Raw genomic sequence first — 22,419 nt, 5'->3', positions numbered from 1 at the left:
CCACTATGGGCAGATTGCAGCTACTGCTCATTTCAGGCTTCTGGTTCCATAATTAAATTGGAGCCACTGGATCATGGTCATGGCCGGTGGGGAGTCACAACCAAGGCACCAAATATACAAAGGAGAGAGAGGGGATGCCTCTGGTGGGCATTCATGTAGTTTACATGTCCACCTGCATGAGCCCCTACACAATCCACTGGAGCTAGATCTCTGAAGCTAGCTGCAAACTACTATTTTCAGTTTGAGGAGTGGTTGACCTGGGGAGACCCCGCTGTCACTTAAGCCTTTAGCTTGCCTTGATTGCGCACTTACTGTATGTCTCTGGGAACCCTAGTTTGTGCTTTTGGAAATACTGACGGTTGAATCCAGGACCTTTTAAGGTAGGCAAGAAGCACTCTACCACTGGGCTACATTCCTAGCCAGTTTTTTTTTTTTTTTTTTTTTGCTTGTTTATGTGTGTTGGGGGGCAGTGATAAGCATGCATATGTACTCATGCAACACACCAAGCACTCGCCTGCAGAGGATAGTCATGAATGTTGGGTGTCCTACTCCATCTTTCTGCCTTTTCTTGAGCTGGAGTCTCTTACTGATCCTGCAGCTTGCTATTTGTTCACTAGCTACAGTGCTTCTTGGTTCTCTGCTCCACACAAGACTGGGAATTACAGATGGAGTGTGACACCCACCTGTTTATGAGTGTCCTGGGGTGTCCAACTTCAGAGATTTTTCAGACCCCCTTAAGCTCTCATGCTTGCACAGAAGTGCTCTTAACTGTTGAGCCATCTCTGCAGTCTTATTTATACTTTTTGTTGTGAGACAGTCTGGCTGAATTGCCCAATTTGCACTTGTGGTCTTCTCACCTCAACCCCCAAGGAGCTGGGATCACAGCCTGCATCACCATCCTCTCTTGCCTGCCACACTCACTGTGGGTCTGAAAAGAGGCCCAAGAGTTAGCCATTCTTGCTTAGCTGATACTCTTCTAAGAACTATAACCTGAGACAGGGATACACCAGCACAGAGCTGTCAGAATCTTGACACTGCACTGAATTAAAGGGGTCTTACAGCCTCAGCTGGCCCTCCCTATTTAAACAAACTCACAAAAGCTCATCTGGTTCCTTCACAAATCATATGCATTGTTGCTCCTCCAAGTGTAATCCACCGACCAGCAATCACACACCATCAGGAGGCCAACCCATTATCTGAGTCAGAACATGCACTTTATTCATTTGCTCACTCTTAATTTTTTTTTTTGCATGTATGTATGTATGTTCATTTGTGGTGGTGTGTGAGGGGGTGCAACATGTGTGCCTGTATATGTGGAGGCCAGAAGTCAATGTCAAATATCTTCTAGGATTATTTTCCACCTATTATTTTGAGACTCCGAATGAATCTAGAGCTCATCAAATTCAGCTAGACTGGCTAGCCAGGAAGCCCTAAGGACCTTCCTGTCTTTGCCTTTCTAGTGCTGGGATTACTGATATATACCATATCTGGCTTTTACTGGTTGCTTGGAATCTTCTTTTAGCTGGGCATGATGATGCATGCCTTTAATCCCAGCATCTGGGAGGCAGAGGTAGGAGAATTGCTGGGAGTTAATTTACGTGTGTACCAGTGTGTCAGGGTCTCTTGTTGATGCAAACAAATACCACTTTTTGCATCCAGCTTATGTGTATTACTTGGAAATTGAACCCAGACCTGCATGTTTTGCAAGCAAGCACTTTTAACCTCTAAGCCATCTTCCCAACCCTTGCTGGGGACCATGCTTGTATGGCAGACACTTTACCTACTGAGCCATCTCCCCAGAACCAATTTTTTTTTTTTTTTGAGAGCCATCAACATTCCTGGTTTATTATACAGTGTTAGGGATGAACCCAGGACTTTCTGCATGCTAGATAAGCATTCTACCAACTGAACTACACCTCCAGCCCTATTTTACATTTTTTTCTTTGTTTCTTGAGGTAGGGTCTAGCCCTAGCCTAGGCTGACTTGGAATCACTATGTAGTCTCAGGATGGCCTTGAACTCACAATATGTTACTTGCATTTGTGTATGTATGTGGGGAGGGGCAAGGACACATGCATGCCATGTCACACATGTGGAGGGCAGAGGACCACCTTGAGGTGTCTGTGCTCCACTTTTTTGAGACAGCAGCTGCAAATGAGTCTGGCCTGTGAACTTTGGATTCTCATGGCTCCACCTCCATTGTCATAGGAGAGCTGGGATCACAGATGTGCCGCTTTGTGTCCAACTTTATTTTTTATTTTGTTATTATTATTTTATTTATTTATTTATTTTGGATTTTGGAGGTAGGGCCTCACTCTAGCTCACGCTGACCTGGAATTCACTATATAGTCTCAGGGTGGCCCCAAACACTCGGTGATCCTCCTACCTCTGCGTCCTGAGGGCTGGGATTAAAGGCTTGTGCCACCATGCTGGCCCAACTTTTTTAAAAAATATTTTATTTATTTGAGAGAATGACAGAGAGATAGAGGAGAATGGGCACACCAGAGACTAAAAATGAACTTCAGACACATTCACCATCTTATGCATCTGGTTTTATGTGGGTACTGGAGGGTTGAAACTGGGTCCTTTGGCTTTGTTGGCAAGTGCCTTAAGTGCTAAGTCTCTCCAGCCCCTAACTTTATGACTTCATATGCAAGCAAGCACCTTTAACTACTGAGACAACCTCACAGCCCTATTTTATTTAAAAAAACATTTAAAGCCAGGCATGGTGGCACATGCCTTTAATTCCAGTAATCGGGAGGCAGAGATAGGGGGATCACTGTGAGTTCAAGGTCAGCCTGGACTAGAGCAAGACTACCTCAAAAAAAAAAAAAAAAAATAGCCAGGCATGGTGGCTCACACCTTTAATCTTAGCACTCGGGAGGCAGAGGTAAGAGGATTGCCATGAGCTTGAGGCTACCCTGAGACTACATACTGAATTTCAGGTCAGCCTGAACTAGAGTGAGACACTACCTTGAAAACTTGAAAAAATTTAAAAAAATTAAAAATTAAAGATAAGCTGGCCGTGGTGGCGCATGCCTTTAATCCCAGCACTTGGGAGACACAGGTAGGAGGATTGCCTAAGTTCGAGGTCACCCTGAGACTACATAACATTAACATTCCAGGTCAGCCTGGACCAGAGTGAGACTCTACCTTGAAAAACAAAAAAAGAACAAAAACAAACAAAAAAACTTAAAGATACTTTTATCTATTTGTGAGGAAAGAGAATGAGAATATGGGTGTGTCAAGGCCCTTTGCCACTGTGAACAAACTGCAGACACATGTACCACTTTGTGCATCTGTCTTTACAAGGGTGCTAGGGAAATGAACCTGAGCCAGCAGGTTTTACAAATACTTAGCCATCTCCCCAGCCCTATTTTAATTTTTTGAGACAGGGTCTTACTATGTAACCCAAATTGGACTTGAACTTGCGGTGGTCCTTCTGCTTCTATCTCTCTTCAAGTGCCGGGATTCCAGGCATGCCTAGCTTAGAACATACAATGTGTGTGTTCCAGGGATACGAATGCATTTCAACTCAACCATGCATTGGAAACACCTTACCAGAATCTAAATCACCCTCCTACTCAGGCCATATTCCAGGCCAGTGAAGTTAGACTCTCCAGAGAGCCATTCTGTTAACAGTTTGCTTAGATGATTCCAATTGTTGCACAAACTCTTTCCTGGAGAGAAACTGATGAGCACTTGCTCCCCCAGGCAAGGCACTCTCAACAGACTAACGGCTGATTCCACCAGAGTTCACCTCGGTGAGGGGCTACTTACAGGAGCACAGAATCCAAAGCAGTCATAGCATTGTAAGGTCTCATCCCAGCATAGATGATTCTCCATAGCAGGTACCTGAAATCTCAGGTAAATGTCTACAACCCTCCCCATTCCCTTCCTTCCATGGGAGAACATCAACAAACCCATTCTTGAATCTCTTGTGATCAGTTGCAGCCACTTTCAATAAAGATGGCTACAATTATATTTTTTTAGAGGAGTGTGTCACACTCTACCAATATGTGAAAAAAATGAGGGCTCTATACTCTCCCAGTGAGTGTTTTATTCCTTCATTAATTGTGACTGAGGTCACCTATTTTCTGTGGCCTGAACCCAGTAGTCAGGGTTTACCTGGTCCATCCTCTGCCCTGTTATCTATCTATCTTCATCCTTCTTCTCTGGGCTTTCAAGGACTATCTGTATCCATCTTCCCTATCATCCTGTCATCTAGCCTGTTAGTTACCTCCTTTGTTGCTGTGACAAAATACCTGATCAGAAGCCAACTTAAGGGAGAAAGGGTTTATCTCAGCCTACAGTTTAAGGGCATACAGGTCATCATGGGGGAAGGTATGGTGGCAAGAGCCACACTTAGGTAGTACAGAATGATGAGTGCTGGTGCTTAGCTCACTTTCCCTCTCTTTTTAAAATTATTTTAGCCGGGTGTGGTGGCATGCACCTTTAATCCCAGCACTTGGGAGGCAGAGGTAGGAGGATTGCCATGAGTTCAAGTCCACCCTAAGACTACATAGTGAATTCCAGGTCAGCCTGGGCTAAAGAAGGACAATACCAAAAAAAAAAAAAAACCCAAAACAAAAAAAAAACATTATATGGGCACACCAGGGCTTCTTGCCACTGCAAACAAATTCCACATATATGCAGCACTTTGTACGTTTGGCTTTACCTGGGATCTGGGGAATCAAACCCAGGCCATCAGGCTTTACAAGCAAGTGCTTTAACCACTGAGCCATCTCTAGCCTAAGGTGCACAGCTGTTATCTTGACTGGTTGGTAAAAAGGGTGTGCACCATTGTCTAGTCTGGCTGAGATAGGTTGGCATGAATGTTCTTGGGCCTCTGTCCCAGACTTCTTTTTTTGGTTTTCCAAGGCAGGGTATTACTCTAGCTCAGTCTGAACTGGAACTCACTGTGTAGTCTCAGGGTGGCCTCGATCTCATTGCATTCCTCCTACTTCTTCTCCCAAGTGCTGGTATTAAAAGAGTGTACCACCACACCTGTTTTTTCTTTTCTTAAGGTAGGGTCTCACTCTAGCTCAGGCTGACCTGGAATTCACTATGTAGTCTCACAGTGGCCTTGAACTCATAGTGATCCTCCTACCTCTGCCTCCCAAGTGCCACCACACCCAACTTCTGACTACTTATTAAAAAAAAAACAAAACTACCTTGCTCCTATTCTCTATTATTATCATTATGTCTGGTTTCTCCTGAGTACCTTCCAAGCACTTAGAACCACTTTCTTCCATATGGACAAGGTCTTTGACGCTATCCACACCCAAAACTACCATTGTCACTGAGCCCTCTGTCCTGAGCAACAGCCCTGGCTAGTGGTGAGGCAGGATGGAAAGATAGTGAAAATTATAATGACATGGGAAGAGGGATATAGGAGAGAGGAGGGACTGTGTTCCTGAGGTCCAGTTAACTTTTACTGATAGCAACCTTCTGACTTCAAATGTCACTGGTAAGGGAAAAATAGATGACTTCAGACACTACTGGTGAAGTACAAAAGACCCACAGAGATAATACCCTAAATCTTCAAAACTCTTCTCTAAGCCCTAAGTCTGGAACAGTGCCCTGTATAAACTTTGTTTACAAAAAACAAAAGTCCTTTGACTTTTAACTTCAAACCATGTTAAAAGGGAGGAGTGGTTTTCTAGCAACCTTCAGGAATATAACTTGAGAGTCACCAAGTCCCTATAAATACCAAAACAAAGAAGGTTAATTGTGATCCTCCCTTACAGTGCTGGTTCCAGGAAACAGTCTTTTCCTAGGTGACTGACTTCTTAAGAGAAACCACCAAGTTACAGATGTGCTTTCTCTTTCATGCTTGCTTTTTCTACCTTTAAAATTTTTTCCATGTGTGGTATAGGTGGTGAGCGCAAGGGCCAGAGAAGAATGGCCAGTGCCATTCCTCTATATCCCCCTTACCAGTGTTTCCTTGAGACAAGTCCCTCACAGATCCTAGAGCTTGCTGTTTTCTCAGGCCCAGTGATTCTCCAGTCTCTCCTCCCCACAGGACTGGAGTTACGGACATGTATGGCCATGTCCAAACTCTTAACAGTTTTAGGCCCTCTTGATTAGGCCTTCATGATTACAAAGTAAGCACTCTTAACCACAGAGACATCTCCCTAATCCTCTTTCTACCCAATCAATTCAGCCTAAAATTCATTTTAGCATGTGGAGCACAAACCCCAGGAATCTGTCTGGGTAGAGATCTCTAAAAATGAACTTCCCAGTCTGCTAGGAGATGGATGGATTAAGGTGAAGAGTTACTGAGAATGAAATTTTAATCCAGCTGACAATGGGGTATTTGTCACCCAACAGGGAAGTCTTATTCAGAGCAGAAGTGTTGAAACAAGGAAGGTGAAGCAACACAGGCAGGCAAATGTGACCTCCTCAGCACACCAATCCCCACGTCCTGTGTCTCCTCATCTCCCCAGACCAACCATAACCTCCCTACTGAGATATCTGCTTTCTGTGGCTTTCTAGCTCAATCTGAATTTCACTTTGGCCTGCCTCTTTGGAAATAGGACACAAGGGCCTGCCTGAAGACAAAAATGATAGGAGTAAGGAGGACAGCAAGGAGTCCAGTTACAAGGGGGACAGAGAAGGAAACAAAAGAGGTTACATAACAGAAGGGATTATGATCAGCATACTTTATGTACATGTAAGAAACTGTCAATAAAAAGCTTTAAGAAATCTAGTGACAACTAGTAACTATGTTAGAGATGCTCTTATGCCCATGTACTTAGCTGGGAGACAGTGGCAGGCGGGATAGAAACTCAAGGGGTGGGGGAAGGAGAGGAGAGACACAAGTGCCTGGCAGGATCTGGGGACACATCAAGCCATCTCCGCCCTTCCTTCCTCCTAAGCCCTCCCCACCCAAACAACCTCCACTTTGGGTGTTGGGCCCTGGAGAAGCCAGTTACTTCCTGAAGGCAGCAGCCTCACCTCGGAGCCCTTTACCTGTGGTCCATCACCCACCTGCAGCCATGGTGAGTGAGTACCCCAAGCCCATACTGGCCAGGAAGAAAGGGACACAACAGGTGGGGACTGGAGAATGGGGAGAGCATGCCCCAAGCATGGAGTGGCCCAAGGGAGCTGGGAACACAGTCTGGGAAATGAACTACCCAAGCAAAGCCTCCAAGGTACAGAATAGCCAAGGTATAGCTTGGGCTCTTGTGGTTCAGGTTTGAGTTGGTAACTGCTAAGGGGGACAGGCTGGGCCTAAATATGTTGATGAACCCCCTAACCCCAGGTCAGCAGGGATAAGAGCAGAAGCTTCCTGTAGAGTGACATTAAGTGAGTCATGCACCTGTTGCCCCCTTCTTCCAGTCATCCAAGCCATGACCTGTTAACCCTGCCTTATCTAGCCCTTGGTCACTCAGGAGCTCTTGCCTCAACTCCCTCAGAGGGTTTCAACAGAGGCAGGTATTATCTCCTTCCCCAGAAGTGTTCCTGATCCCCAGCATCTCTATAGAGCCACATGGTTCTGTCTTTCCCCTCTCCCTGTCTCCTTTACTCCAGATGAAGACAGGCTTGGAAGCTTGAGGCAGACACCCCTCAGAGAAAGCCTTGCCCTTTTGTGCACCTGCCTGTATCTGTTATCTATGACCAGCTTTATCTAGGACCAGCTTTGAGGGCACCCAAGACATTCTGGGCATACTATACATGTTGCATGTGCCCATGTGGGGGGCCTGCCTGCTAGTCTGCATGGGGACTGTTGACTGTGAGCCATCCTAAGTTCAGCCCAGGTGTCAGGGACTATGAGAGCTCATGCTCATATCTCACAAACACTGATAGGTGAGTACATGCCTGTCTTTGTGGCCCAGTATACTGTTTTATTTCTGCAAATATTTTCTGAGCACCTACTATATGGCAGGCACAAGGAGGCCAGCCAGAAATAAGCCATGTCTCTTCTTCACAAGAGCAAAGGGAAGTAAGGGTGTGGCGAGACCAAAGGGGAAAAAAAAATGAAACTTTTAACAACCCAGTCAAACCAGGCATGGAGGTATATACCTGTGATCCTGGCACTCAGGAGATTGAGGCAGGGGGATTGGGAATTTCAGGTCAGCCTAGGTTATAGGGTACCCTCTAATAAAGCAAGCTGGGCACGGTGGCACCCACCTCGAGAGGCAGAGGCAGGATCGCCGTGAGTTCAAGGCCACCCTGAGACTACATAGTGAATTACAGGTCAGAGTGGGCTAGAGTGAGACCCTACCTCAAAACAAAAAACAAAAAAAAAAAAAAAAAAAACGGGCTGGGGAGATGGCTTAGCATTTAAGGCACTTGCTTGCAAAGCCAAAGGTTCTAGGTTTGATTCCCCAGGACCCTTGTTAAGACAGATGCACAAGGTGGCACAAGCATCTGGAGTTCATTTTCAGCAGCTGGAGGCCCTGGTGCGCTCATTCTTTCTGTTTCCACCTCTGCTTCTCTCGCTCTCTCTCTCTCTCAAATAAATAAAAATATTTTTTAAAAGGCTTGTCTCACCCGTGTGTGGTGGCACACGCTTTAATCCTAGCACTCGGGAGGCAGAGGTAGGAGGATTGCCATGAGCTTGAGGCCACCCTGAGACTACATAGTGAATTCCAGGTCAGCCTGAGCTAGAGTAAGACCCTACCTCAGAAAACAAACAAAAAAAAAAAAAAAAAAAAACTTGTCTCAGAAGTCCTCCCTAATATGGAGATATTATCAAAGACCTGGCAGAGGAAAATGGAGAGTGGGAAGTAGAAAATATATACTACAGACAGGAAAGAGAGGTTGCTGGGAGATGAGGCTATCACTGGACTTTTAGGAGTAGCAGACCACGGAGGGGCCTGTGGCAGTGGGGAAAGAGTTCATCCTACTGGGGTGGTGGTAGTGAAGGCAGTGAGAAGTGGTTAGATTCCGGATGTATTTTGAAACTGGAACAGAAAGGACCAGGGTGTAAAGAAGGGGGTGTGGGGTCAGTGGTGAAAAATTCAGGGGTTGAGGGTGCTGGGAAAATATTGCCAAATGGGAGGTCTGACTGGGATGAGAACCATAGGAACCATGGGCTGGGGAGAGGCACTGTGCTGGGAATGAGGCTGGACATGACATAGGTAAAAATCAAGAGGATGTGGTTTCCAGGAGCCCGGGGACAAAGTCTAGTTCTTAGCCAAAGAGAGAAGCTGGCTGAAGTAGAGAGGTAATACAGAATAGGAAAGGGGAGGGTGATGGGTTCATATGCCTGTGATGAACCAGATTCAGCTGTCTATCCATGCTTGTCTTTTATGTTTGAACCCCTGCCTGAATGATCTGTGACTCCTAGGAGAGTCAGCAGGACTTCAAGATCCTTCAAGCCAAGTTCCAGGCCTCTCAGCCAGAGCCCAGTGAACTCCCCAGAAAACCCCCGAAGCCTGAGTTCAACAAACTGAAGAAGTTTCCACAGCTCGAGTTAAGTCAGCAGCCCAGTAAGCCCACACAGCACGAGTTCATGGATCTCAAGAAACTCCCACAGCCTGAGTTCACTGACCTCCCCAGGAAGCCCTTACAGTCCCAAATTGCTAGTCTCACCAGGAAGCCCCCACAGCCAAAGTTTGGTGAGCTTTCCAAGAAGTCTCCACAGCTTGATGTCAGTGAGGTCCCTCAGGCCTTGCATCAGCTGCCTAAAATTGTCCAGAAGCCCCTGCAGCCTGAATTCAGCAACCCTACCAGGCCTTCCTCAGAACTGAAACCTAGTATGTGCCCCAAGAAGTTCCAGAAGCCAGAGTCCAGTGAAGCCCCTTTGAGGCCCTCCCAGTCTGAGCTCAGTAGCTTTCCCAAGAAACCCCCAAAGCCTCAAGCTGGTGTCCTCACTAGCAAGTCCTTGCCACAACATGAGTCCAGCAAGGTTCCTCTGACACCCTTGTCAAAGTCAAGGCTTGAATCCAGTGAGCCCCCCCATGGCTCCCTGCAGCCTGAGTTCAACTCAGAGCTCAGGAAGCTTCAGGACAGTGGTCACCCTAACAAGACCCCAGAGCAACCCAAGTTCTGTGAGGTCCCTCAGATGCCCCCCTGGAAGCTACAGTCGGGTGACCCCCAACCTCACTCCCCACAACAGAACTTCAGTGAGTTTCCCAAGAAGCTCCCCCAGCTCCAGTTAAGTAACATTCCTAGGACACCCTCAGAGCCTGAAGTCAGTGTGTTTCCCAAGGGGCAGCCCAAGTTCATGGCATTTTCCAAGAAGGCCCCACAGCCTAAGCTGGGTGGCCTCCCTAGAACGTCCTCTGAGCCTGAGTTCGGCTCACTCTCCAGGAAGTTTCCCAAACCTGAATCCAAGAATCTCCCACAACCTGAGTGCTTCAGAGTTCTCCCTAGAAAGGCATCTCTACCTAGCACAGTTTCCGAGAGCTGTCTGCCCACTGCTATGGCAGGCTCCAGCCCCAAGTTCCCACTCAGCCCTGGGTTTGTAGTCACCGGGACACCCCGCTGGAGGTCAGATGACTTCCAACTCCAACACCCACCCCAGCGGAGACTTTTGCCCTCTTCCAGTAGCCTGGGAACCCCCCCAGCCAAACCCCCACGCCCCCCAAGCCCAATCAATATCCAGAACTTTCAGAGACCCTCTGCAGCAGCTGCCACAGGTGAGTTAGGGTGGGCAGCTTGGACAGAAAGGGGAGCAGGCTGAGGAAGGGAAGGGCCACTTCCCTCTTGTGCTCTCTCCCTAACAGCTTTACAGAGAACTGGCTCTTCTGCTGGGACCCACTCCCAAACACACCGGCCTAAACACATCCTACAGTGAGTGTGGGGAAAGAGGCAGGTATGGGTATGAGCCTGAAGGAGGACCTCACTGCAGATTTCCCTGCAGGAACCTGGAGGAGATGTATGAGCTCTATGATGATGTGGAGCCCACAGAAGACTCCAGCAGCCTCAGGGACAGAGGTTTGTTAGTGGCTGGTCTGGGCACCTGTAAAGCATTAGTTTGCAAAGGCATTCTCTCCTATGTTCCTGGTTTAAGGTCATACAATGATCTGGGTCACACTAGCTGCTGGTAGGCCAAGTCACAAGGACAGGCAAGCCCAGAGGCCACTAGCCAGTGAAAAGGTTACTATAGGCAGGAATGCAGACCAGAGGTGACAGGAGGCCCAGACAGCAATGGAAGAATGCACAGAACAAGGCAACAAACAGGATTTGACAACTAATGGTATGGTGTGTTCCCAGTTTGTTGGTGTGTGTGTGTGTGTGTGTGTGTGTACAAGAGAGAAGATTCTGTGTTCAAGTTGTGTGTTCTGGCATCAAGAGGATAACCAGGCAAGAAGTAGACAGACCTGGAATCAAGAGAAAGGTACAGGAGGGATACATTAGGAAATAGGTGAGGCAGTGGTGTGAAGGGATGTTACTTTGCTAGAGGGACACAAAAGCCCTTTTCCCCCTCCCATCTCCTCTCTCTCTCTCCCTGTCTCTCTCTCTCTCCCTCTCTCTCGGGCCTCCAAGCCCGTCCCACAGTTGATACCTCCATGGCAACAATGAGGGTTTCCATGAAAGAGTATTACTGACTCTGCAGCCCACCTCCAGACCTCACCAAGGCCGTATCATCCTCATGTCACTTAGACTTGACCAAACTCATGGCCAATCCAGAGCCAAACCCTCTTTCCCCAGCCTGCTCCCTGCTCTATCTAGGCTTCTAGAAGGGAGTCAGGCCTCAGGATGCCCCAGCTCTCCCACTCCCAGCTAGAGGTCAGATTTTTCTTCCTGGACTACTTTTGCTTCTCCTGAGTTGATTTAGGGACCTGCTAGCAACATCCCTTTCCCTTTAGTAGGACTTCCTGATCATCTCTGTGGCTTCTGTCTGCCAGCTTTAAGAAGGAAGCGGGGGTGGGGTGGGGTGAGGTGTTCTGGCCAGACTCCTGGCCACTGTGTTTCTAGCAGCCCTACCAAACTCCTTCAGTTTAGGAAAGGCTTCCTCTTCCCAAACCCTTCCTTCACACAGTGCTTCCCAGTCCTTGTACACTGTTCAAGAATATGATCAAATATTACACTTTCCTTCTCTGAGAATTAAGTTCCTTCTTACTCTTGGCCTCCTTTGGAGCAGTTGCAGCTCCATCAGAGATGTATAGACAGTGAAGGATTCACCTGGAGGGGCAAGGGGCAGGGTCCAGCTGAAATGATATGAGCAGGACCATGGGAAAGGAAAGCTGTGAGTGGCCTGCTCAGACCAAGCTGCAGAATAACTCAGCTGCAGTGGAGGGACTCTATTTTGGGTACCCTGATGGCAGCCATCATCTGAAAGGGAGGCTAAATTCAGCACTGGGTAGGTATGATGCAGATACTGATATCCTCAGTGGGTTTCTTTACTGGAAGGGCAGCCTCCCCAAGGTGCATTAATGCCCTAAGTGACTATCAGTTCTCTTGCTGTCACAAAAGCACTTGGACAGCAAGACTGGAAGCCTGGCCCACTAGCAGGGAGTGGCTGGCCCAGGTCAGCCTTCACTCTGAGAAAGCTGGCTTGTCCAGTAGTCTCAACAGCTGAAGGTCCTGGTTAAGGACCACCCCCCCCCCCCATTGTGATAACTTTTCTTCAGCGGGTATCTCAAAAGGGAATGTTTGCCTTTGGCTTCATCTTTAGATCCACAACTCATTATAACTCCCAACTTAACAGCCTACCAATCCATCCTGCCAGGATGAGGAGATGGTCCAGTGGTTAAAGGTACTTGCTTGCAAATCTATTCTGCCTTTTCCATTTACTGGCTTGGTGACCCTGGACAATTTGACCAACTCCTCAGCCTTTATTTTCCTCAAGGAGGAGTTAAGGAAATCAAGATCAACCCAATAGAATCTATGAGCCCAAAACAAAGGCTCAAGGAAAAGTGGCCAAGAATCAGGAAGGTCTGGAGAAGACAGAGCAGGCTCACTCCATATCAAGTCACTAGGGTACAGAGAGATGGTCCTTGTCCTGATTCAATGTTGAACACTCGCAGATCAAGTACATTCTACCTACCAAGCCACCAGGAGGCCGCCACAAGAACCAGAGCTCAAGTAAGGTGGGGCAAAGGGGTTGGCCTAGGGCAGAGCTGAGTTCTGGAACTTGAGTAAACCCCAATGCCTAGGTGTACCAGGAAGAAGGCCACTCAGCCACAGCAGTTGCCACCCATGGATCCAAAGTTGCTGAAACAGATCAGGAAAGCAGAAAAGGCCGAGAAAGAGTTTCGGAAGAAATTCAAGGTGAGGGCATATGGCTATGCATTGGTCTTGGAAGGACTGGGATCATGGACGAAAGAATCCCACCCTGAAAAGGGTAGGTAGGGTAACAGCAAAAGTTACAGCCCTCATATCATATAATCCAGTTTGAAGGGGAAATCGTGATTCACACAAGGATGATGATTGACCCTAATGCCAAGACACGGCGAGGGGGCGGCAAGTACCTGGGGATAAGGCGTGGTGAGATCTTGGAGGTGATCGAGTTCACCAGCAAGGAAGAGATGCTGTGCCGGGACCCCAAGGGCAAGTGTGAGTGAGGTGGCCCTATCCAAGGGAGGAGAGTAGAACAGCTGGGTCTGAGAACCCACTATGCCCACTTTTCCCTTGGCAGATGGCTATGTACCCAGAACTGCACTCCTGCCTCTGTGAGTGTTGGTCCTGCCTGATGGTGTGGGAGGGAAGGGACCCCAAGGATGCCCCTTGCTGACAGTGCTCTCTGCCAGGGAAACGGAAGTGTACGACGACGTTGGCTTCTATGGTATGTATACCCTCTGGTGCGCTGGGAAGGAGCACAGTGACTCCTACAGGCTGTTTGCTATCATACCTCTGGGGAATGAGATCATTTGAAATTTCATTCTTCCTTGCAGACTCTGGATAGACAACAATTTCCCCAGGGACAGTAAGGCCGAGAAGGGTACCAGGACAGTACATTAGCCTAGCCACTTTAACCCAGGAACCCTGGACCCCAGCTTGGCAAAAAGCCCACATAAAATCTCTTTAAAACATCCTTGCTTGTCTTCTTTTCCTCTTGATACACTGTTAGGAGAGGTACCTACCAAGCACCAGCTGCCTGCCAAGTGCACTCTGCACCCACACACCCTGAAGACCATTAGGCTTCAGCACTCAGCCTTTTCCCTGTGGGCTACAAACAAGTCTCACCGCGTTAGTCTATGATGGCATTCACTGGTGGGTGGTCCTGCCTGACCTCAGTAATCAAGTGTAACTCAAACTTTGGCATATTACTCAGTCTGTTTAAGCAAAGAAAAGCCAAACTGAAGTGAGCCCAACAGTGTGCCCCACATAAAAGAGCTGTAAGAGGCAGGGAGTAGAGCTTTATAGATGACTCTAAAATATTCTACTTTTACTTCTTTGAAATGACCCTTTAGAGAACCAAGGTTTCTATACTACAGTATTCATAGTGTGGCCAGATTCCTCATCCCTTACCCTTGGTGCCCAAACATAAGTAGCAATGGGGTGAAACGACGACTGGTAGTCTGTGTTCTGGGGAAAGACCAAACAGCTCGAGCTACCTAAACCAGAGATGGCTACCACCCCCCATACACATGCAAAACAAACCATTTTCAGGAACTGGTCTTTATTATCAAAGTCATATTCGATGTCAACAAGATGCCACAACTACAAAAAAAATTGTGCACATTGCAATCTCAATGCAAACAGTCAAATGAAACCCCAGTCATTAAAAAAGTAATTCAAATTACCCCAAAAAGCAACTGAATTTTTTAAACATCTTTATACATCCAGCCAACAAATTAAAATGGTTAACAAGAAAAAATACAAATTCAGAGGTCTGGTATTGATGTTTAAAAAAGGCAACTGCTTAAGCATTTCTATCGATCCGAACATCAATCTCTCGGCCACTCAGCTTCATTCCATTCATCATCCGGCAGGCTCTCTCAGCCACCTCTGGAGACTCAAACTTAACCACACCGCACCCCTTGGACTTTCCGTTCTCCATCTTGATGTCTGCGTATAGCACGTGGCCTGGCAGAAGAAGGGAAGAGACCACATGCATCAGACAAACTCAGAGCTCAGCCTTAGTCTGGGCTCCACTCAGACCAGATCACCTGCTGGATTTGGGTGACAGAGACAAAAAGGAGAGGCCCTTATGCATCAAGTGCAAATCTCAGAACACTGCGCACTGTGCCAGCAATACAGTCCCTCCCACCACACTGCCATTGTTCTCCAAACAAGAAAATGACCTGACCTGCTATGAAAGACCTATCCAGTGGCTTAAAATGCTTGCCTCTGTACTTCAGGAAGCCATTTTGAGGTGACAATTTTAGACACTCAATTTTTGATATACAACCACCAATATAACTGATTCTTCTATACTCTCCCAGTGTAAGCCAGGTGTAATTAGTGAGCAGCTTACACACATTCAAATACCTACATCCAGGTATGAGTTGAGCACTGTAAACACAGGCCTATAGGGCAAAAGTCATAGAGACTAAGGTTCTACTGTGAAGGGCAAAGATAGTCAGGGTCCCTAATGGCAGAGCCACAAACTGCCTGAGGAAGGATGACACCTCTTGGGCTTCTCATGGTCAAGTTCTGAAAGAGATTAAGTAAAAATTCACTAGAATAAAGATTCCTGCCAGTACCAGGGCACACACCTGCAATCGCAGTATTCAGGAGGCTGAGGTCAGAGGATCAAGAGTTAAAGGTCATCCCTTGGCTATATAGTTAGTATGGAGCCAGCCTGGAGTACAGAAGTTCCTGTCTCCAAAGGGGGGGGGGGGGAGAGAGAGACAGATAGACACAACATTAAAAAAAAGGGGAAGGAGTGGAGGGGAAGGAAAAGGGAAAAGACTTCTGCCAGAAGCATTTCTGGTAAACACTCATATGGCTCAAGTTCAAGGACAGGAGGTGATGGAATCAAGCACGACTCAAGGGGCTTGAGTTTGCATTTTCTCAAAGCAACATATTTGAATCTGACTTTCTAGAAAATAAAGCTACTGTGTGGAAACCGCAATAGGAGGAAAGAAAGAGGCAAGACAGGAATTCAATAGTGTGCTCCAAATAACCAGGGAGAAGGACCAAGAATGCTGAAATGGAAGCCATCCTGAATAAGAAATGAAAAATCAGAGGCCCTGATCTAGCAGTCATTAAGCGGGCAAGGGAAGAAACCTTAAATTCATTTCAGTCACAAAGGGCAGCATTCCCAGGAGGGGTGTCTTACATATTAAACTACAACCAGACTCTCATCCCACACAGCTACAAAAATTCCACTGTGGCATTTGTTGGGCAAAAGCAATCTTGTCTTGGATATACTTATTTTTACCCCTTAGAAACCATGTGATCTTGGGAAGGATAGCTTTGCTAACTCATATGTAAAAGAGAGATGGAGAAAGAGGGAGAAACTTTAAAAAGTTCTTTTTAAAACTTAAAAAAACTATTAAGTCTGGAGTGCTAGCATATGCCCATATTTCTAGCACATGGGAGGCTAAGGCAGGCTGAGGCAGAAGGACCATGAATTTGAGACCAGCCTGTGTGTTATCAAAGTAAGACTGTCTGAAAAAAACTCTAGAAGAAAAAAAATTTTTTTTAAGTTATATCCAATAACCACACTTAAGTCGGGTGGAGTGGTGCATGCCTTTAATCCCAGCAGTTGGGAGGCAGAGGTAGGAGGATTGCTGTGAGTTTGAGAACACCCTGAAACTACATAGTGACTTCCAGATCAGCCTGGGCTAGAGTGAGACCCTACCTTGGGGGGGAGGGACACACACACACACACAAAAAAGAAAGGAAGAAAGAAGGAAAGAAAAAAAAGAAAACCAGAGAAGCATGACACATAACAGGATATTCTGTGTGAGTATCTGCAGGGGCAGAACAATGGCAAAGCCTATCAGTGCTCTAGAGCAGATGGACACTGGCTATTCAGACTAGGAATTTTCACTGACTCAGCAGTACCACCAATAAGCACCTAGAGAAGAGACCCTAACACTTACCACATTCATTGAATTTGTCCTTTAGCATCTTCCATGTAAAATCAAAAGGGAGCTGAAGGGGGAAAAAGAGACCAATATGTGATTCAACCAAGTCTTTTAAGAACAACTATCAAAACAATCTATGAGAAAGATAGCATTTCTTGGGCTGGCCTCCTAATGCTTGCACATACACAAAAATTTTCTCAGTACAGAGAAGTTAGAAAGCCTAGACTAAGAAAATCTGCAGGAAGCAAATAAAACCATCTGGAATTATTATAAAGTGGCACAAACTCACTCCAGTGGCTCTACCTCTGGCCTGTGGGGATGGCATAACAGGGAGCACAGTGGGTAACCCCCCAAAGCCACTCAGCAGTATCTACAGATGGCCAAGTTACTGGAAATTCACAAATGTAGCCACCTTTCCCTGAATCACTGTGCAAAGATTTAGTGTTCATCAAGCCTAGGGATCAGAAGCCAGCATCCTTGAGCTCAGTTTGTCCCATTTGCAGACAATCACCAGACTGTTCTTGCCATAAAGCCGTTCTGCTCCCCATTGTTACTTTTCAGAGGACCCCCATCTACCATCACTCAATCTTACTGGTCTCCTTCCCTCCCTCCACCTGCTAAACACTGAGAAATTTCTGAAGAGCCACTTACATTTCTCACAAATATCTGGCAGGCCTTCCTGGCTACCCCAGGAGCGTGGCCTCCAGCTCCACCAAAGGAACCTGCAAAGCTTCCTCCAAAGTTGCCACGTTCCATTTCAATGGCTCGGTCGAAGCTAGCACCACCAGCTCCACCCATGGCCAGGCCCATGCGCTCAATGCCAGCGCCTAGGGCTGGGCCCATGGCAGGACCCATGCGCTCCAGACTGTTGGCGCCCATTCGCTCCAGGCCCATGCGCTCCAGACTGTTGGCACCCATGCGCTCCAGGCCCATGCGCTCGAGGTTGTTGGCGCCCATGCGCTCCAGGCCAGTGGCCATGCGATCCATCACAGGGCCCATTCGCTCCAGGCTGGCCCCCATGCCTGCGGGCACCATACGATCCATGCTTAGGCCCATGCGCTCAATGGCAGGACCCATGCGCTCCACACCAGAGCCCATGCGCTCAATGGTTTGGCCCACACGGTCAATGGGCGTCGCCATGCGTTCCAGGCCAAAGCCCATACCGGCACCCATGCGCTCAACACCAGAGCCAATGCGTTCCATGGTCTGGCCCATGCGCTCAATGCTGGATGCCATATGGTCAAGGCCCAGTGGGCCCATGCGCTCGATGCCTGAGCCCATGCGCTCAACTGAGCCCATGCGGTCCATGACCAGGCCCATGCGCTCAATCTCGGAGCCCACTCTATCCATGCCGTGGCCTAGGCCCGCGCTCATGCGCTCCATGCCCGCACTGCCAATGCGGTCAATGCCAGGGCCCATTCTCTCAATCCCAGGAACGCTGCCTCCAGCTCCACCTAAAATATGGATATAGATTCAAGTCATGTCATGCCTTAAAAACTTCAGTTTATAAGATCAATCACAAATCAGGAATTTGTCCCCACAGTAATTTACCATTAAGGCATTTCTAATAGTTTGAAAACTACTAAAGCTAGGCAATGAATAGATGGGATTCCTATAACCATCCTTCCCACTCAAATGAAAGTTCCCTAATTTTAAAAGGAATAAAACTCCCATGTTGTTTCTGAAGTGTTGGTATGTATGACTAACTGAATTCTGAAATCTCTGCAGAACCCCTACAAGACATTGAGAAACGTTCCCAAGAAAACATGGACACCCTACACTCAATAGTTGTTAGGGTAATGGATAGGAGTTAGTGGAGACAATTCAGTTGCCTCAAAACCTTCATCTTTTCCAACTTATCCCCCTCTAAGTTAAGATGTCCTGCTGATGGCCAATCTGGCTGCATTTCCATAGCACTTTCAGAACACAGAAGTAATTACATAGTCATGTTATGAAGCAGAAACAAAAATAGCCATTAAGGGCTGGAGAGATGGCTTAGCAGTTAAGCGCTTGCCTGTGAATCCTAAGGACCCTGGTTCGAGGCTCGGTTCCCCAGGTCCCACGTTAGCCAGATGCACAAGGGGGCGCACGCGTCTGGAGTTTGCAGAGGCTGGAAGCCCTGGAGCGCCCATTCTCTCTCTCTCCCTATCTGTCTTTCTCTCTGTGTCTGTCGCTCTCAAGTAAATAAATAAAAAATGAACAAAAAATAAAAAATAGCCATTAAGATTCCCCTGTGAGATATGATGGAGAGCAAAGTCGTGAAGGGGAAAATGGGGGAGGGAACTATAATGGTCTATTATCTGTAAGTATAGAAGTCAATAAAAAAAAATTAAAGATTCCCCCGTGGGCTGACTCACACCTTTAATCCAAGCATTTGGGAGGTAGAGGTAAGAGTTGCCTTGAGTTTGAGGCTGGCCTGGGCAAGAGTGAGACACTACCTTGAAAAAACCCCAATGATTCCCCTGTGTATAAAAAAGCAGACAAGCTGGTCATTGCCTGGAACTTTTCCCTCAACCAGGGAAATTGTCAACTACCTTGTATGTAACCTCACTGGCTCTAGGGGGAAAAAGTGTTAACAGCACTACAGAGTGGGTTCTGAAGAAGTCAAAGGTCAGTCAGCAAGTACACAATGATCCTTCTCAATGGTGCTTGTACCTCTGGATAGGGAGGGGCTGGTTTTGGCACCAACACCAAACCATGTACAAGGCTCAAGTTTCATACTGCCCTCCTTCCTCTGTCCTGCCCATAGCCAGCCAATTACTAGCCCAACATGCAAATCCAAGAGAACATTCAGCAACTTCTGTAACTGACCAAAGCCATGAAGGAACACAGTTCACTATTTCTTTGTTGTGCCCACTTCCTTGGCTGCAAGGAGGCACACTGAGTGGCAAAAACAAATACAACGTTAGGCTTTCAGAGCAGATGTGGCTCAGCAATTAACTTCTTCACATTAGATAGAAGTACTTGCCCAAAATAGCAGAAATGATGCTTGTCAATCCAATGCCAATAGTAGGAGGCGAAGGAAGGAACTCTGTAGCATCCTCCCACACAAATGCCTAGCAAGTGGGAATGACAAGGCAATGTCCAGACTCTTGCAACAGTCTGGAGAAAAAGTCCATTTATTTCTAATTGTAAAACTCTATCATGGAAGGACATATACCAAAATGTTTACAGCATTAAAATGGGCAGTGGACCTGCAGATAATTACTTTTTGCATCATTTCTTAAATCTACATGTGTACACTGTAGGAAGGATTTGTTGTTTATGCTTTTAAGTTTTATAATCTCTCTCTCTCTCTCTCTCTCTCTCTTTTTTTTTTTTTTTGGTTTTCCAAGGTAGGGTTCTCACTGTAGCTCAGGCTGACCTGGAATGCACTATGTAGTCTCAGGGTGCCTGAACTCTCGGCAATCTTCCTACCATGCCTCCCGAGTGCTGGGATTAAAGGTGTGCGCCACCACGCCTGGCTTTATAATCTCTTTAAAAAAAGAAAAGAAAAGAAAAGAAAAGAAAAGAAAAGAAAAGAAAAGAAAAGAAAAGAAAAGAAAAGAAAAGAAAAGAAAAGAAAAGAAAAGAAAAGAAAAGAAAAGGAAATAAAGTCTCAAGTACGTCAGTACTTTAACAATGATACCGGCTAACGTAATTAACATAGCACTTGTATCAATATTCTTACATGCACTTGCTCCTTTACTTTTCACAACAACCCCAGGATGGGTACTATTATACTGCACTTCACAAAGAGGAAGTTACTTGACACATGCCAATCAGTGAGTTTACTCCCACCCTGAGTAGTTTGTGTCAGGGACCAGGTTTTCACATTGTTTGATGGTGTCCCTCATGATACGAGACTGTTCCAAAATTCAAAACATCAAGCTAAATGTTTTCCTACCTCCTCCCTGCTTTGCAATGATCTCTCCTCTCTTCAGTGCATTACTTAGGATTTCTAAAGAAATCAGGAAGAAAAAATAATTAGCCACAATTTTCTATGGAAACAGATTCTTGCTCATTATAGATTCTAGAACAGAAATACAGTACTAATAAATAAAAAAAAAAAAGAGGGTTGAGAAACACACAAACATGATCATCCCTTTTAGAAAATAGTTAAGTCATTGACCTTGGGTCACAATTCCTTGCAGCTGAGGTCTACTTTTGTAGGGCATGTGTGAATGTGTCTAGCAGAGTGAGAACAGTACGCATCTATGACCTGAACTCAAGAGCAAGAGGCTCTCAGCCCTCATTCAGTGAACAATGTTGCTTGCTTGCCAATAGCTTGTCCAAACCTCCTTAAAATTTGTGTAATGTGGATATTAGTCTCTTCAGGTTTTTTTTGTTTGTTTTTTGCTATGTGGAAAGAAAACTTTAAGGTTTAATAACAACTTGGACAACTGCCTGAAAGTGCATTGTGTACTATCACCATAACCACAAATGACTAAAACCTCGCCCATAACTGTTCTTTGTATTCCACTTAACTGCTAGAGAAGATGAGGCATTCTGACATACAATGTGCTACTTGCTTACCAGCAAGTGCACAGCTCATTCTTCTTTGATGTCCAAGATGTTGACTGGTATTGCCAGGCTTAGGCTCACTTTGCTTCTAAGAATAGTACTTCGATCAAGTCATTCCCTAAGCATCAGTGTGGCATTTGCAGAGAAAAGCCAAACCCTGTCCACCAGCATCCAAAGGCGTCCCTGTGCTGATGTCCCGTTTGACTCCAAACCTCTACACCTGACACTGCCCTGTGCTGACAAACCCACCACCTATGACAAACCCAAGCCCCCAGTCCTCCAGTTTCAACTGCCTTTGAGTACAAATACACACACAGCTGGGAATCAACATCTCCACACACTTCCTCATTAAGACCAGTTTCCAAAGGGGAAAATGTGGGGGGTGGGGAGGGAGGGAAATACCATGGGATTTTTTTTATAATCATGGAAAATGCTAATAAAAATTTTAAAAATTAAAAAAAAAAGACCAGTTTCATGAACTGACCTCTGGCACCCTCTTGGCAATACTGAGATGTAACTAACACATTCACATACCTACCTCTAAAGCAGTAAGTAGGATTGTTCACACACAGACGTGCTAAGATCTATTGCCCCTATATGAGCAAGAGGTGATACAGAAAGTAGGACTGTGGTGTGGTGATTCAACTCTCAATGACATAGAAAGAGACCAAAAAATGGATCCAAATACTGACCCACTACTATGGTCACTACTATGAAAATCCAAATTAAATATTTTATTTGGAGCCAGTGTGGTGGCGTATGACTTTAATCCCAGCACTCATGAGGATCACTGTGAGTCTGAGGCCAGGCTGAGACTACATATTCAGCCTGGGCTAGAATAAGACTCTACCTTGAAAAACCAAATAAATAAATAAAGAATATTTTATTTGGTGCTTTGGAGGGAGATGGTCATCCATTTAGCATGATTTGAAAAAAAAAAAAAAAAAGACAAACTACCAGGGAGGAGAGAGAGAGAATGGGCACGCCAGGGACCCCGGCCATTGCATACAAACTCCAGATGCATGTGCATCTGGCTT

The 22,419-nt window shown here is 46.3% G+C and overlaps 2 protein-coding genes across 3 annotated transcripts in view; one reads left to right on the top strand and one right to left on the bottom strand.

Moving 5' to 3' along the window:
* The first annotated feature begins 6,923 nt into the window (after window positions 1-6,923).
* Window positions 6,924-13,772, top strand: Pram1 (PML-RARA regulated adaptor molecule 1). Its single transcript, XM_045149166.1, has 9 exons — window positions 6,924-7,003; window positions 9,298-10,591; window positions 10,679-10,745; window positions 10,816-10,889; window positions 12,926-12,983; window positions 13,064-13,169; window positions 13,292-13,454; window positions 13,537-13,570; window positions 13,649-13,772. The coding sequence occupies exons 1-9, from the start codon at window positions 7,001-7,003 to the stop codon at window positions 13,770-13,772; spliced, it is 1,923 nt and encodes a 640-aa protein (XP_045005101.1). The 5' UTR covers window positions 6,924-7,000.
* A 731-nt stretch (window positions 13,773-14,503) lies between these two features.
* The window catches only part of Hnrnpm (heterogeneous nuclear ribonucleoprotein M), a 60,733-nt gene continuing 52,817 nt past the window's right edge, over window positions 14,504-22,419 (bottom strand). For both annotated transcript variants that reach the window (XM_004672203.2, XM_004672205.2), the window contains 4 exons: window positions 20,766-20,819; window positions 17,531-18,333; window positions 16,895-16,946; window positions 14,504-14,927 (listed from right to left, as the gene is read on the bottom strand). In XM_004672203.2, coding sequence (XP_004672260.1) covers window positions 14,764-14,927; window positions 16,895-16,946; window positions 17,531-18,333; window positions 20,766-20,819 — 1,073 coding nt within the window. In that variant the 3' untranslated portion in view covers window positions 14,504-14,763. The remainder of the gene's footprint in view (window positions 14,928-16,894; window positions 16,947-17,530; window positions 18,334-20,765; window positions 20,820-22,419) is intronic.

This window comes from Jaculus jaculus, chromosome 5 (assembly GCF_020740685.1).
Source record: "Jaculus jaculus isolate mJacJac1 chromosome 5, mJacJac1.mat.Y.cur, whole genome shotgun sequence".
Lineage (NCBI taxonomy): Eukaryota > Metazoa > Chordata > Mammalia > Rodentia > Dipodidae > Jaculus > Jaculus jaculus.
The sequence above is the reverse complement of the archived record's forward strand: the minus strand, read 5'-3'. Positions and strand labels throughout refer to the sequence as shown.

What these genes read in the sequence shown, in the direction of transcription:
- Pram1 (XM_045149166.1), top strand. An exon ending in CCACAAGAACCAGAGCTCAA is followed by an intron (nt 12,984 to 13,063) that starts GTAAGGTGGGGC and finishes TAGGTGTACCAG; the next exon opens with GAAGAAGGCCACTCAGCCAC. An exon ending in CCGGGACCCCAAGGGCAAGT is followed by an intron (nt 13,455 to 13,536) that starts GTGAGTGAGGTG and finishes TTCCCTTGGCAG; the next exon opens with ATGGCTATGTACCCAGAACT.